This window comes from Engystomops pustulosus, chromosome 2 (genome assembly GCF_040894005.1).
Source record: "Engystomops pustulosus chromosome 2, aEngPut4.maternal, whole genome shotgun sequence".
NCBI lineage: Eukaryota > Metazoa > Chordata > Amphibia > Anura > Leptodactylidae > Engystomops > Engystomops pustulosus.
This window is the reverse complement of record NC_092412.1, coordinates 101,666,762-101,682,377: the sequence shown is the minus strand read 5'-3', so window position 1 is coordinate 101,682,377 and position 15,616 is coordinate 101,666,762. Positions and strand designations below refer to the sequence as shown.

At 40.3% G+C, this 15,616-nt stretch overlaps 1 protein-coding gene across 3 annotated transcripts in view; it reads left to right on the top strand.

Moving 5' to 3' along the window:
* The window catches only part of AFF3 (ALF transcription elongation factor 3), a 255,290-nt gene that overhangs the window by 15,542 nt on the left and 224,132 nt on the right, over nt 1-15,616 (top strand). The window contains exon 1 of one of the 3 annotated variants that reach the window (XM_072135780.1): nt 10,414-10,606. The exons of 1 other annotated variant lie outside the window; for it this stretch is intronic. Coding sequence is in view for 1 of the 2 variants with exons in the window: in XM_072135778.1 (XP_071991879.1) it covers nt 11,287-11,345 (59 nt within the window). In the remaining variant the exon portion in view is untranslated. Of the gene's footprint in view, nt 1-10,413; nt 10,607-11,249; nt 11,346-15,616 lie in introns of those variants that run through there. One more of the 3 variants, XM_072135778.1, reaches the window with a different exon arrangement.

The following is a 15,616-nucleotide window of genomic DNA, read 5'->3' as shown; positions in this document are numbered from 1 at the left end:
TTCTTAGAAAGCAGATAGATTTGCCCGCAGGGCATGGAGACAGGTCTGGGAGAGTTGGAATAATGAACCAAAAGTAAAATGAGAGGGGCTCAGTGCTTCCTGGCAGCACCGACAGCCGGCAACGTGTTCTTTTTATACATAATTGAAATCACCTGGTAAGGCTCTTCAGAGATTGGCAATTTCCCTCTATAAATATCTATATGGGTCAGCCTATCATCACCCCCAGATGAAGGCTTGCTAGCTGAAACGTATGTCAGGCCAGTGTAGGGTTGAGACAAATATGGCCTGTGATACTACAGTACTGGGGAATGGATCTGGTTATCTTTGGTGTTTTATTTTTTTCTGTAAATCAGTCTGTATCCTGTGGGTCAGTATTCTTTAACATTCCTGTATTGGCATGCATTGATGCCCCGTTTACAGAACTCAATTCACCTTTGCAATAATCTGTTGGTTATTGTCTTAATGTAGTAATTTGTGTGTGCCCCCTCACTTTGCAATGTCAGGTATATCTTCACCTGTGCATTGTTTTCTATTTTTGCTAATTTTCAATGTGTATGTAATAAAAAAAGATTGTATTTTAAGTCACTGATTATATTGTGTGGAAAACTAAGTTTTTCTTTTGGTTCATTGTTCTACAAGAGAGATGCTTTCACAGTGTAGCATCTAGAATAATGGCATTTGTTTATATCTATTTAGTGCAATTGATATACTCTTTGTTAGTCCTTTGTTCTGGTTTGCACATTTCTGTAATACACAGAATCAGCTTAGGAAGTATTGTCTATTAGCAACGCTAAGGGGATCAAATCCTACCATTAAAATCAAGCTTGATAAACCAGGAACATATACTTATAGATTCAGACACACTGACACCCTATGGTTTCCTTCCTATGTTTGTTATCCATGGCATCCCTCCTTCTAAAATCAACTTTTACAATTATGTCCTAAAGGGGGGGGGGGGCTTAGTTTCACCAACTTTGGCAATGAGCAGAGCAGGTCTTCCCTTCCCCCCTGAACTTCATACTGCTGCTAGATTAAACTGGCAGAGGGAGGCGGGAGAGAGCAGGAGAAGGATACTGTGTTGAAATCTGTTGTGGAGAATAGCTCCAATTCCATGCATAAGACTGTGGTGGCATTGGGTAGCACCTTCAGTGGCCAACTACCGTATATACTTGAGTATAAGCCGACCCGAGTATAAGCCAAGACCCCTAAATTTACCACCAAAAACTGTGAAAACCCATTGACTCGAGTATAAGCCGAAGGTGTAGTATACAGCCAGCCCCAAGTGGTATACAGTTTGCCCCCCTAATGTATACAGCCAGCATGCCCCCCTAATGTATATAGCCAGCATGCCCCTCTAATGTATACAGCCAGCCTGCCCCTCATGTATACAGCCAGCCTGCCCCTCGTGTATACAGCCAGCCTGCCCCTCGTGTATACAGCCAGCCTGTCCCCTCATGTATACAGCCAGCCTGCCCCCTCATGTATACAGCCAGCCTGCCCCCTCGTGTATACAGCCAGCCTGCCCCCTTGTGTATAAAGCCAGCCTGCCCCCTCATGTATACAGCCAGCCTGCCCCCTCATGTATACAGCCAGCCTGCCCCCTCATGTATACAGCCAGCCTGTATACTAAATTCTCACCTTCTGGCGATACTCACCCCCCGATCCTCGGCGGTGGCTCTCGATCCCCGGCATCGGCTTCTGTCTTCTTTCTTTTCTTGCCGACGGAGTCGCGTCCATGCAATCTCCCCGCCGGCGCTCACTATGATGCGGCGGTGTTGCCTCTGATTACATCACACCGCCACATCATAGTGAGCGCCGGCGGGGAGATCGCATGGACGCGACTCCGCTGGCAAAAGCAGAAAGAAGACAGCCGCCGCCGGGGATCGAGAGCCACCGCCGAGGATCGGAAGCCGGCGCCGAGGATCGGGGGTGAGTATCGCCGGAAGGTGAGAACTAAGTTTATTTATTTAATGTGCTGAACTTCGGTAGCCGCCGCCGGGTATCGGGAGCCGCAGCCGGTGGATCCGGGCACCGGAGGGTGAGTATTAATTTTTTTTTCTAATTGACTTGTGTATAAGCCGAGGTGAGGTTTTTCAGCACATTTTTTGTGCTGAAAAACTCAGCTTATACACGAGTATATACGGTACTTCACCCCAAGTATGAAAGGGAGCATTATCAGAAGTCAGGCTGTTCAACCAACAGGACCCAAACGGAAGTAAGCTGTGATCACCACCTAACCAGTCCGCATAGGTCCCATCCACAGACTGAATATCAAGCTGACGATCATTGCTTGTCTTCTTATTAGTCTTTTCCTATCATTTATCTCTAATATTATTACTCTGTCATTGTTTGTACTGTAGTCTCTCTCCTTCTGTAAACACTGTGAATTTCCCCACTGTGGGACTAATAAAGAATTATCTTATCTTGTATTTCCCCAATCTTTCTTCTTATTTGCTCTTAAAATGCGTGAAACTGAAAAAAAGGATAAAAAAAATATTCCAATAATACAATTACACCCTTTGGTACAGTTAAGGAGTACTTATAGGAAAGAAATTTGGTCAGCCATTCAGTAAAAAGGATTATCGAATTTCTTTGATCATTGGTTTTTAAGTAGACTAACTGTAATGTTATAAAAGTGTATCCCATAGAAAACATGTGTCATCAAATGCAATACGTAGTCATATATCACAGCTCTGCACAGAAATCCCATCGGTTGCAAGGGGATGATGCAAGTAGCAGTTAACAGGATGGCTCAGTTGTCAGGTCGTTGTTGTACACTTAACTAATAAACAGCCTGTGATCTTGAAACACCTTGCTCTGCTGTTTGTATTTGATCTTCACCTCAATGAACTCCTGAAGTATCAAGTAGGTAGCAGGCATATAATATATATTTATTTTTATAAAATGTTGAAAATGTGTTAATCTTTTATAAACCCTTTAAATATAATTTGATACCATTTAAATGTGTTTATGCGTGTCTTGATGCCATATGTTACACACTTGTGTTTACTAAGGTAAGGTACTGATGCTTTCAATCCAGGCGTTACAACATTTAAACCTGGTGTTTTATTTTACAATATAAATTGTTAATAAAGCAAAAAAAATAAATAAAGATTTGTTTTTTTAAAATGAGTAACCTTATACCTCAGCCATGTACAATAGCTTTAACATTTTCCATTCAAGTCAATATATGGTCTTTAATTGTCAATCGAAAAGTTATTTAATGTTTATGAAGACTTATTTACATATAATGCTGTGTAAATAAGTTTTAATATTATTTTGCTTTAAGAAGCTGCATGATTATTTTTTTTTACTAAAATTATTTTTAGCTTAAATGAATCTAAAAGTATTCATGGCTTCAAATAATATAAATTAGAATAAAATATATACATACAGTATATCAAACATACTGGAAACTTTTTGCACGTCAGAGCTAACAGGAAACTGAATTATGTCTTCCCCATAGGAGTCTGAATTATAGAATGAATGATTTCTGTGTTTTTTGTTTTTGTTTTGCCAAGTGTATCAGAAAAGTTAACTGAGCTACAATTGAGAATACTGTTACTTCTTACATCTATATATATTTCTTTAGTATAAATGGTAGATTATATAGATATATATATATATCCAAAAAAGTGTGCTTTTAGTTATATCAATTATATGTGCAATATTAAGGCTTAGAGAATGTAAGACTGTCATCAAAATAAATATGTATAAAGTATACCAAACACATATATATTGGAGAAGATTTCCTTACCAAGTATACCAGAATTATTGTACTAAGTGCACATAAAATGGGTGTAATTAGTATGCATCAAATTTACAATATGCATTAGACACTCTTTATACCTCCATCAACTGTTCTAAAACATGTCTTATAGGAATCGTAAAATTTGCTAAATAAAGCCTGCAACATGGAAACCACATGCAACAGATACTAACTGATGCTAGCGTATTGGTTTTGCCATCAGAAAGCTCCCAATTCAACTGGCTTATTAAAAGGAAAATGTTAACAGAATACCGTATATACTCGAGTATAAGCCGAGACCCCTAATTTTACCATCAAAAACTGGGAAAACCTATTGACTCGAGTATAAGCCGAGGGGGGAAATGCATTGGTCACATACCCCCCCAGTATATAGCCAGCCTGCCCCCAGTAGTATACAGCTTGCCCCCAGTAGTATACAGCTTGCCCCAGTAGTATACAGCTTGCCCCCAGTAGTATACAGCTTATCCCAGTAGTATACAGCTTGCCCCAGTAGTATACAGCCTGCCCCCAGTAGTATACAGCTTGCCCCAGTAGTATACAGCTTGCCTCCAGTTATATACAGCCTGCCCCCAGTAATATACAGCCTGCCCCAGTAGTATACAGCTTGCCCCAGTAGTATACAGCCACCCCAGCCTGCCCCCAGTAATGTACAGCTTGCCCCAGTAGTATACAGCTTGCCCCCAGTTATATAAAGCTTGCCCCCAGTAATATACTGCGAGCCCGGCATAAAAAAAAAAAAAAAACTTATATACTCACCCTCCGGTGGCCCCGATGTGCAGCGCTGCTCCCCCGATGTCCGCGCCGCTTGTCTTCAGGCTTCCGCGCCCGTCTTCCTTCTTCTGCAGGGCGCCGCCATTGTTTTTCTCCCAGGCGGCGTCTAGTATGACGCGCCGCTGCTGACGTCCGGGGCCACCGGAGGGTGAGTATATACGTTTATTATTTTTTAAATATGCATGTTATGTATTTTTTAAATATGCATGTTATGTATTTTTTAAATATGCATGTTATGTATTGACACGAGTATATGCGGTATTACCATTTTCATTTGCAGTCATTCCCTTCAGATGTCTAAAAGAAGGATCCAGAGTGCTCCCTCTATATCTTAATGTCTAATAAGAGGGACAGTTAATTATAATGTGTCCTTATATGTCGGAGGAACTAGCTATTGACACAAACACCTGTTATTCTCCCGTGGCAGTGCTTACTTGTAGGACTAGTGGCCCTAAATTACCTCTATGTTATACTGGTCTTATATCTATTAGAAAACAACATTGCCTGATTACCCTCAGAGTAACCTAAGCTGTTGTTGTATGTAGCACTTTTGTGGTATTTGTTTGGAATTTCTGACAATGTATTAAGCGCTATATTGTGATACATGTTTTGTGCCACTCGGGAGTTATCTTGGGCTGAACTTTGTTATTTTGTGGGTTTTGGTGCTGTTCTGAGGTGCACTTCTGGGGAGGCACCACAGCAACTGAAACATGAAACAGCGTCACCTACACACCACCTCCTGCTTATTTCAGTTGATTTTATTCTGGGAACTCTTTTTCCATCTTTACAAGAAAAAAATTTAAAGGACAACTAGCAACAGGAGGAAGGATTGTAAACCAAACACACTGACATATTGTTGTGTGCCCCCTCTGACAGGATCTGCTCTTCTTTTAGCTTTGTATATATAAAAAAGAAGCACACCTGCATGTGTGCTTGGTTTACAATTCATAATCCTGGTGTTAGATGTCCTTTTAACACTGCTTCTATGGCCAAACATATGTGCTAAAATCCCTCTAGTGGTTAGTGCCAAATTTGGCAGGTTCAGCAACCAAGGGCTGCTGTGCGGGAAAAAATGCCAAGCTGCTTGATTGACTACTGAAGCAGCCAATAAAGTAGTTTGCAGCCACAGTCATGTTCTCTGTGCCTGTGTTTGGCCAGGCTGGACATGTGATTCTACAGTATAAAAGTGGGGTTACACATGAAGTTGTAATTACACATAGGAAACAGAGCTAGGGAGAGGTTGAGTCATAGGGTCATTATAGGGTCAGTCAGATACAGGCAGGCACTTCTTAAAAACCAGCAATTTCCCTTTTTAGGGCAGTTAGATGTAGAGAGGAGGCTAATGTTATTAGGACCAGGTGTAAATCTGAAATTGTCCTTTGCAGACGATAAAGGTGCCCTTGTCAGTGAATTGTGTCCAGTAATACAGAGATCAAATGTTTGCATGCACAGAGGTCGCACTTTCCAGAAGGGTAAAAATACTCCTCTCACCATTTTTGAGGAGTATTTTTACCCGAGGAGGAGTATGAAAATTTCGGTAATACACTGCACACATAGCACACTCACACAGCACACACTACACAGCGCACACTACACTCACACAGCGCACACTACACTGCACACACTACACTGCACACACTACACTGACACAGCGCACACTGCACTGCACACACTACACTCACACAGCGCACACTACATTGCACACACTACACTGCACACACTACACTTCGCACACTAAACTGCACACACTACACTCACACAGAACACTGCACACACTACACTCACACAGAACACTGCGCACACACACTACACTCACACAGCGCACACACACTACACTCACACAGAACACTGCACACTCTAGACTCACACAGCACACACTAGCCCGGCCTTGCTCTTAAGTCCCGTCGGGATCACATAAACGCAGGCAGCTGCGGGCAGGTAGAAATGGAGCAGGACAGGGAGCTTATACTCGAGTCAATAGGTTTTCCCAGTTTTTGGTGGTAAAATTAGGGGTCTTGGCTTATACTTGGGTCAGCTTATACTTGAGTATATACAGTAGCTCCAGGCAAATCAAACGTCTGTGAAATAAAACTGTCCACTTAGGAACCAACACTGATTAACAATCAATTTCACATGTTGATGTGCAAATTAAATATTCAACAGGTGGAAATTTTTGGCAATTAGCAAGACACATGTGCATGTTCCTGTACAAACGCTTAGGGTACAGCCACACGTTCAGCTTTTCAGATGCAGTTTTTGATGCCAACACTAGGAGTGGAGTTAAAAAGGGAGGAGGAGTATACTTCTTAATGATGTGTCCTCACCCATTATGATCCACACCTGCTTTCGGCTTCAAAACTTGCATCTGAAAAACTGAATGTGTGGCCGCAGCCTTAGAAACCAACTCCAGAAGGATGGTATGAGGGCCGACGTCCACAGCTTGGGGTTCTGCTAACAGCCCAACAACGTGTAGGATGCTTGGCATTTGCTAAAGAACACCAAGACAGAGTCTGAAGATGCCATGGAGAGCAATCTGCTGCCAGCGGGTCAGTAATGGTGTTGGGTGGCTTTTCTTTGGAGGGCCACACTGTCCTCCATGTGCCTGCCCAAGCTAGGCTGACTGCCACTAGGTACCAACATCCTCAGACCCCTTGGGAGAGCATATGCTGGTTCAGTTGACCCTGGGTTCTCCTAATGCAGGACAATGCTAGACCTCATGTGGCTGGAGCATGTCAGCAGGTGAAGGTATTAAAGCTATTGACTGGCCCACTTGTTCCCCAGACCTGAATATGATAGAGCACATCTGGGACATCATGTCTCGATCCATCCACTGTCACGTTGCACCACAGACTCTCTAGGAGTTGGTGGATGCTTTAGTCTAGGTCTGGGAGGAGATCCCTCAGGAGACCATCAGGAACCTCATCAAGTGCATGCCGAGGTGTTGTAGGGAGGTCATACATGCACGTGGAGGCCATACACAATACTGAGCCTCATTTTGACTTGTTTTAAAGGGTTTGTCCATCTTTTTTCTAAATTCTGGAGGCAGGCTGTGGAGGGATTTTTAAAAAACAAAGCTGTACTCCCCTCCTCTGTCACTCCCGGTGTCCTGTGCCACCGTCTCGCCGTTTCCCTGTTCGTTTACAAAGGCAAGGAAGCTTTGCTGTGTTCAGCTTGGCCAGAAGCTGAACGAATTTTGTTGTCAGTTTTTAAACTGTATTTTAGACTCCCTTGGCTAACGCTAGGGGATCTGATTGCTATTTCCATATACAAATACTGTTTTGCAGTAGATTTGTATTGGTCTTCTTAGAGACAGGCCTGGGAAACAGAGACTCACGGTTTTCATGGCGACTGATCATTGCCTTCGATGTTGTCACTGATCTCATTCAAGATGGCTTCGCCCATGAGTATTGTTGAGCGGACCTGTTGAGTCGTTAATGCTGGCACCAATCGTCGGCATTAACTATTTAAATGCAGCTTTAGGGAAGATCATCTCTCTCCGATGATTACATTGGGAGTGTTGGCACACCTCAAAATGGGAGCATGTGGTCCATCCATTTGAATGCCGCTGGCAATTTGACAGTAAATACCCACAATTGGTGCCAGGTGCTGGTGTTATTGATCGGGCTTCAAGTCCGGTACATGGGGCTGAAGTAATTTTTAAGTGGGTAGTCATAAACAGACCGAAATTCTAATGGGTCCGCTTACGACTACCCACAAATGACTGACATTTAAATGCTTTGCTGGTGCCATTTAAATTATTTACACCATTGTTGCAAGCATAATGCAGCAAACACCCGCCATGTATGAAGAGGCCATCACGTGAGCCATCTTCATACATCCTTAAAGGGGTATTCACTTTTAAGCAAATGAATGTTAATGTTTGATTAATGAAAAGTTATACGATTTTTCAATATACGTTTTGTATCAATCCCTTAGTTTTCTAGATCTCTGCTTGCTGTCATTCTATAGGAAGCTTTATTGTTTACTTGTAGTGGACAGAAATCTGACCATGATCACACAGGTGCACAGCTCATTATAAACACACAGCTCTAATTACTCTCTGTGATATAATGAGCTGTGCACCTGTGTGACCATGGTCAGATTTCTGTCCACTGGAAGTAAACAATGAAGCTTCCTATAGAATTACAGCAAGCAGAAATTAGAAGAAATTTTTTTCATCGTACAATGCCTCTTTATGCCACCTTTAACTACATAATTAATTACTATACACCGCCCAGACCCAATACCTCACTCCCCTCATTCATAAACTGCTCTTAAATAGTATGGCCTAACAATCTGTTTTGGTGGGGGACCAATGACAAGGACAGTGAGTCCCAATCGCCCTAACTGATGATGTGGCAGATCAAGCATGAATCCTGATGTTTTTACTTAATGACTGAGAGTGCTGACAATATCGAGGCATAGCATTCAGCTTTCTCAATTACTTTCATAAAGGATGAATGAGAATACTGCAAATAGCTGAACACACATTGGAGCTATACAGTGCATGATCAACTTGCTATTATGGGCAAATGGACCATCTTTTCTAATCATTGGGTATTCATGCAGTTATTCCCCCACTTAGATCTTTCTCCTATAGTATACAATTAAAGGAAACCTACCACTTGAAGTGGCAGGTTTCTGATGGAAATACCGGGCACCAGCTCAGGGTGAGCTGGTGCCGGAGCTTATTTTTGTTAGTGTTTTAAACCGCGGTATCGCGGTTTAAAACACTTTTTAAACTTTATAGCCGGCACAGGGAGGTACGCGCTCGGCGCTTACCGTGCGCGCGGCTACATAGGAAGTGAATGAGAGCCGCGCGCATGGTAAATGCCGAGCGCGTACCTCCCTGCGCCGACTATAAAGTTTAAAAAGTGTTTTAAACCGCGATACCGCGGTTTAAAACACTAACAAAAATAAGCTCCGGCACCAGCTCACCCTGAGCTGGTGCCCGGTATTTCCATCAGAAACCTGCCACTTCAAGTGGTAGGTTTCCTTTAAATAGAATCTGCCATTGAAACAAAAAAAAAATACTTCAAACTACTATGATTAAAAAGCATTGCCCTTATCCCTAAATGCCCTTAACCCTCCACGGAGGCATGCTGGGATTTCATGTGATCAAATACATACATGGGGTAGATGTTGAAGTTGTTACAGGACCTTAGATGATATCACCCTGGTCAAATGACATTTATTGCTAAATACTTAGATGAGGCATGGGACTGATTAAATGTGAGGGGCTGGTCGAGCAGAACACACTTCTTGTTATGCCAGGAAATATAGGATAAAATTGATGTATGGGGAATTAAGGGAAACAATTTTTATGGGAAACTGTCAGTAGCTGTATTTGTGAAAATGTGTTGATAGCTTACACATTCATTTACCATAACTTGTTTAGCTCTTAAATGTCATATGAGCAGCTTCTTTCTCTTTCTCCCATCCGCTCTAGAGGAGAAGCTCACACAAGCATGATTTGTATCCATCTTTAGCAGCTTGTCATTCAGTAAATAATTGCAATATTTGCTTGATATAAGCCATTATTTTGTGTGATATGTTATTAAACCATGTAAAGCTCATTAAAATAACATTAGAAACGGTATATAGATATAGAAATGTTCCATCTCTTATGATTTCCTGATCATATATAGTTATTTCAGCAGTATGTACAGTACATGGATATAAATATACTCATGTCCTTTCATACAAGATCTAGTTAGTAATGGTGAAAAAAACAGTATTGTGTCTCTGCATGGCATTTTAGTCTCTGGAGTATTTCCAGCATGTTTTAAAACGTGACAGCTTTGTGTATGTTTTGGTGGAGAGATTTTTGCAGCCTTCTCCATTGAGAAGTAGAGTAGTGCTGTAAGCGCATGTCACAGACCTGAGATCAGCCAAGCAATATGCAGGCTCTGTCAGTACTGGCTGTCCTATTTATTTAAGTCCTCTCTTGTGTTATGCATGTGTGCTCACACAGCAAGACGCTCAAAGGGAGGATTGTTTACATCTTAAAGGCTTTCAGAAGCTGGATACATCATATCACAGGCTCTGAGGATCCCTTCATGTTTGGTAAGAGCTCATTTTTTGTTGCTTGTTTTAGAAAACTGGAGGGATTTATCATTAGAGAGGAAATAAAAGGCACTGGTCTAGCACATAGTCATCTGTCACTTGACAAAAAAACATGCTGCCACCGCACACAAGCTCTCTTTCTGAATTTCTAGGGAACAAACTTTTTTTTAATACTACCAAAAATATCACTAGAATCAAACCATAAGGCAAAAAATACTAGTGCAGTTTATTAAATATGTATTAAACTTGCATCTACAGGCACCTTGGTGTAAATCTGTTTTGCAGCTTTTATGTCATTCAAGTTCATTTTGGGTTCATGGAGCTTTCGGCTTATTTTGCTTTCTGTCAAAACTAGTAAATTGGAAAATGGATTATTGTTGGCGACACTGGCTGCATCTCTTAAGAAGTGTATCTTTTCAAGAAATTGCAGTAGATGAAAGGGTATGGAGGATTTAATTAGGGGGTTTGATGGCATGTCACATATTAAACTGGAGCAGGATGCAAAGTAAACATTCCCTTCTAATTAGCGATTGCTTGAGCAGTTTGAGACATTCTGCAGGCAGCTGATTGCTGCTTTAACATCTCCTTAACAATAAAGGAAGCTGACATGGCAGGTGTAAACAGACACAGATTCTTCAAACGGGAAGCCTCAGAGGTTGCTTTCAAGGTGAAAGTCGATTATGATAACCATATCCATAAATACAGGATCATTACATCCTAGCCCACTGCATCAATCGAGGTACCTCTGCATTATATATCTTGTTTACTCACACATTTCTCATTTTTATACATGTATATTTATGTTTGTGCACAGGATAAATTTCTGCAATGCACTTAAAGAAAAGCGTGAAAATATGGCTTTAATATTTGGGAATACATTAGCATTGTGTCACTTACACTGCTGCAGAAAATGTAAGATTATAATATTGAAACATAGCTAAATGCGAGAGAGAGAGAGCAGGTACATTTTGTTCAGTACGATATCATATTCCCATGAGAGCATCTTCACTGTGCTCTGCTAAGTGCTTGCCATTGATGTTTGTCTTCTCAAATATATATTACTTAAGTGTTTCCTGAGCTACTGGACAAATGCAATGTTCCCAAGAAAAGGATAAAGCAGATGGATTTATTGGTATTGATTGCAGTCAGCAAAGGATAGACAAAGGATATAACATACATACACTAACAGGTAAACATACAATATATTTCTGTATGTATGGCTTTAGTAACTTTTAAAACCTTAGCTGTCCACATCATATCAGGCAACTTTTAAAGGATAAACCTTTTATTCCCCTCTTTTGGTAATTAAAGATTTTAAGGAAATTAACATAAAAAGTAACACAAATTTAGTAACTTTGTGTAAAATTTTACATTTTGTTTCAAGACTCCAGGAATAGACCTTTTGGCCCTCCAATCCCCTACTGGAGTCAATTGTAGCTATCAGTGTTGTACTTCATTTCATATTCTTCCATTAGATTTGCAGTTATACTTTCATCAATGGGACATTACTTTCATCAATGGGACATGTATTTTGCAGGGCCAGAGTGAAATAGACAAACTACAAAGACTTGTCTCTTTGACCTTAATAAATGTGATCCCCAGCTTGTTTCCTCTTAAAGGGAACCAGTCAACACATTACATCACAAATACAGCTAGTGGCAGGTTCCCATAGAGCCCTAGTAACTCATTGACACCCTTCTTTTAGCTAAAAATCGCACTGCTCAAATGTCCATATATTCAACTTTAAGGGGTTTTCCCACAAAAGAAAATTCTCACATCTCAATCCCCCTAGTGATGTCAATACAATAGATCCTTTTAACCCCTTACTATATAATGTTACTTAGTTTTATTGGTCTTTTAGCTCCTATCATTGCCTAGGCTAGTCAGTGTAAGATTCCAGGGTGTGGGCAGACACTGCATGACCCATCTAGTTCTGTGGGGTGACAATGGCACTTTCATCTGGCTTATGACATTGTACTAACACCTTGACACATAGAAAGATAGATGAGAGATGATGAGATGCATTAGATGCCTATTACACAGAGGCTGACAGACTTTACACTGTTAGACTTTTAGCTCTGCTAGATCTCACAGAGATGTGCCTACATCCCCCTTCCCGCAGATCACTTATCTTTTTGTAGTTTGCAGCCTCTCTCTCTGCTCACCATGTCCTGACAGGAAGTGATCAGCGAGTGTCTCTGAGGTCCGTGCAGGGGGCGTGGCTCCATGCACACAGCAGAGAGGCACAGAAATCTCAGCTCCAAAGCTGTCACACAGAAATCCAAGATGGCGCCTGACCCTAAATCAGAAGTTACAGGGTCGTGTCTACGGGCAACTGAAATTGTTTACAGCAGGACTCATAGAGGCAGGTTGCTGTATTTTTGTTAATAACATTGAATTAGAGAATGTCTTATTTTGTTATCCTGAGTACATATAAGAAACTTTTCTTCGTGGGAATACCCCTTTATTAATTTTACCTGGTATCCAAGGATGTCTATAGCAAGTCGAGGTGGGCATGGCCTCCTGGGGCTGAATCCAGCAGCTCCTCCTGCATGCAGCAGTAATGTCATGTGACTAGGGTGACATCATCGCAGGTGCTTTAGCCTTCTAACATAAGCAAACTTTACACCAAGCATATATCTCATGAAATTACAGCATATCATATCACATTAAAACACAGCAGCCTACATCAAGAGGAGTAGAAGTCCATGCAAGCATGCTGTGACTTTTTTATGTGGTCCTATGTGCATGGGGTAGAGCTTGCTAATGTGAAGAGGCTAAAGGACCTGTGATGATGTCACATGACATTAGGCAACACCCCTCGTCTATAGATCCCTAGATACCAAGCAAGTTTATAACTCTGATTTATATGGTGATGTGAGGGAAACAATTAATAGCTAAAAGATTTTTATTTTACCTAAGCATTAGAGTTTGATTAGTGTCTTCTTGTATTTTAATGTTTTTTATATTTACCTGTTGCAATACAATTTTATGATACGGCACATTATGTTATGTTTGAACATTTGGGCTTTACTTAAAATATATGCATTTGCAAAATAAAATGTAAAAAAACACAACAAAAGTCAAGTTTGCCATAAAGTGGTCTACAGCATGAAATTTCTGCACACAGCATTGAAAACCTGTTGGGAGTTAGCATTCATTACATAGCAGTATTTTCAGTTTTGACTAATTTAATATGTATAAGAGCCTGAGATCACTTACCCACAAACATTTTATTGTTATTTCCAAAAACCTAGTTAACATACATGAATCCAAGGTTTTCTAGAGAGGTTTCCAATTTAAGGTTATTCATGCAAACTAAAATAGAAAATTTAATGAAAATAATGTCATATTTTATTTACCGTATTTTTTGGACTATAAGGCGCACAAAAAATCCTTTGATTTTCTCAGAAATCAAAGGTGCGCCTTATAGTCTAGTGCGCCTTATATAAGAACCTTACTTACAGGCAACAGCTGCCTTGAACTGTGCACAGGTCTGCCACCTGCTGGTCATTCATCCTTATAATCAGGTGCGCCTTATAGTCCAGTGTGCCTTATATATGAACCTAGACATTTTAGCAGGCATTTATTGATGGTGCGCCTTATACTCCGGTGCGCCTTATAGTCCAAAAAAATACTGTAAGTGTAAAATGTGTATTAAAGTAAGCTTTTATACACAGTAATATGTGGAGTAGGTTTGCACAAGGCAGACAGGATGACTCACAGAATTTATCATTACCGAATACGTTTTGGCTTTGAAAATATTTGGATTTGGACATTGAGAAGGCAGCTGAGTGAGCATAAGGTTTGAGATAGATACACTGGAGCCCTGCAGAGTTGGTGTTTGTTTCTTTGATGTACAGTATATGCTTATTTAGTAGGTGACCTGCTTGTTATTGAAATTTGTCTTTTCAAACTTTAGCTTTATAAATAAGAAAGGGGAAATGTTACTATAGCTCACAGATAAAGCAACCTAGGTTGCTTTGCAAATATTTTTTATATGACAAACTTTTCAAACTTATCAAACATATTTTATATGACAAAACAAATATAGATATAGTAGGTACATAATTGTAATATGTGATGTCAGAATTAAAGTAATATAAAATTGATTCAAGGAGAGCATACAAAACCATAGGTTAAAAAGGTATGTTATCTCATGTAAGAACAAAGGATAAGAATGTTTAAATTTAAGATGCTCTTTCATCAGATAATGTTGGGTTGGATTCTGAAAAAAATGGTTTAGGGTCAAATTGAAATAATTGGGTACAGTAACATTACTCTTGTTTGTATGACCTTCTTTAAAAGACTTCTACCACCATGATGAATGATTGTAAGCCAAAGACACTGACATACTGGTGTGTGCCCCCTCTGACAGGATCCTCTCTTCTTTAAGCTTTTTATCCTGGTTTTTACAAAAAAGGCTATTAAAATTTTGCAAATGTGCCTGAGGGGCTTTGGGCTCCATAAGTGTTAATGGAGCCATAAGCCCTAAGGCTCATTTGCATAAATTTGAAAGCTTTTTTTTTTTTAACAAACAAGGGCATAGAAAGTGTAATGAAGAGCAGATCCTGCCATAGGGGGCACACACCAGTATGTCAGTGTTTACAATCCTTCGTCCTGGTGGTAGATGTCCTTTAATTTTAAAAATACTAACAATTGACAACTCTGTCAACTGTCAGTAAAGCAATCTGCCAACAGGTGGCCTTTCATAGTCATGGGTTACAGTAAGTGATGCTTTTAGCATTATAATATGAAGGTTGGTTCAACTACATGTACTGGGATTGAGTGAGAAGCCTTAACTTACTGTGCAAAAGATACTTATATTGCATGCTCCAGAAACAAATTCCTATTTAGCTAAATAGATTATGCAATAAAGTTGACAGAGAAAATTGCCTGCCACCTTGTACTTTAGCATTGTGTATGACATGTTCAATATTAACAGACATAATGCTTATTGATTATACATTTGCTTTTATTGCTAGTTCTGTTTTCTGTTGTCTTTGCCCT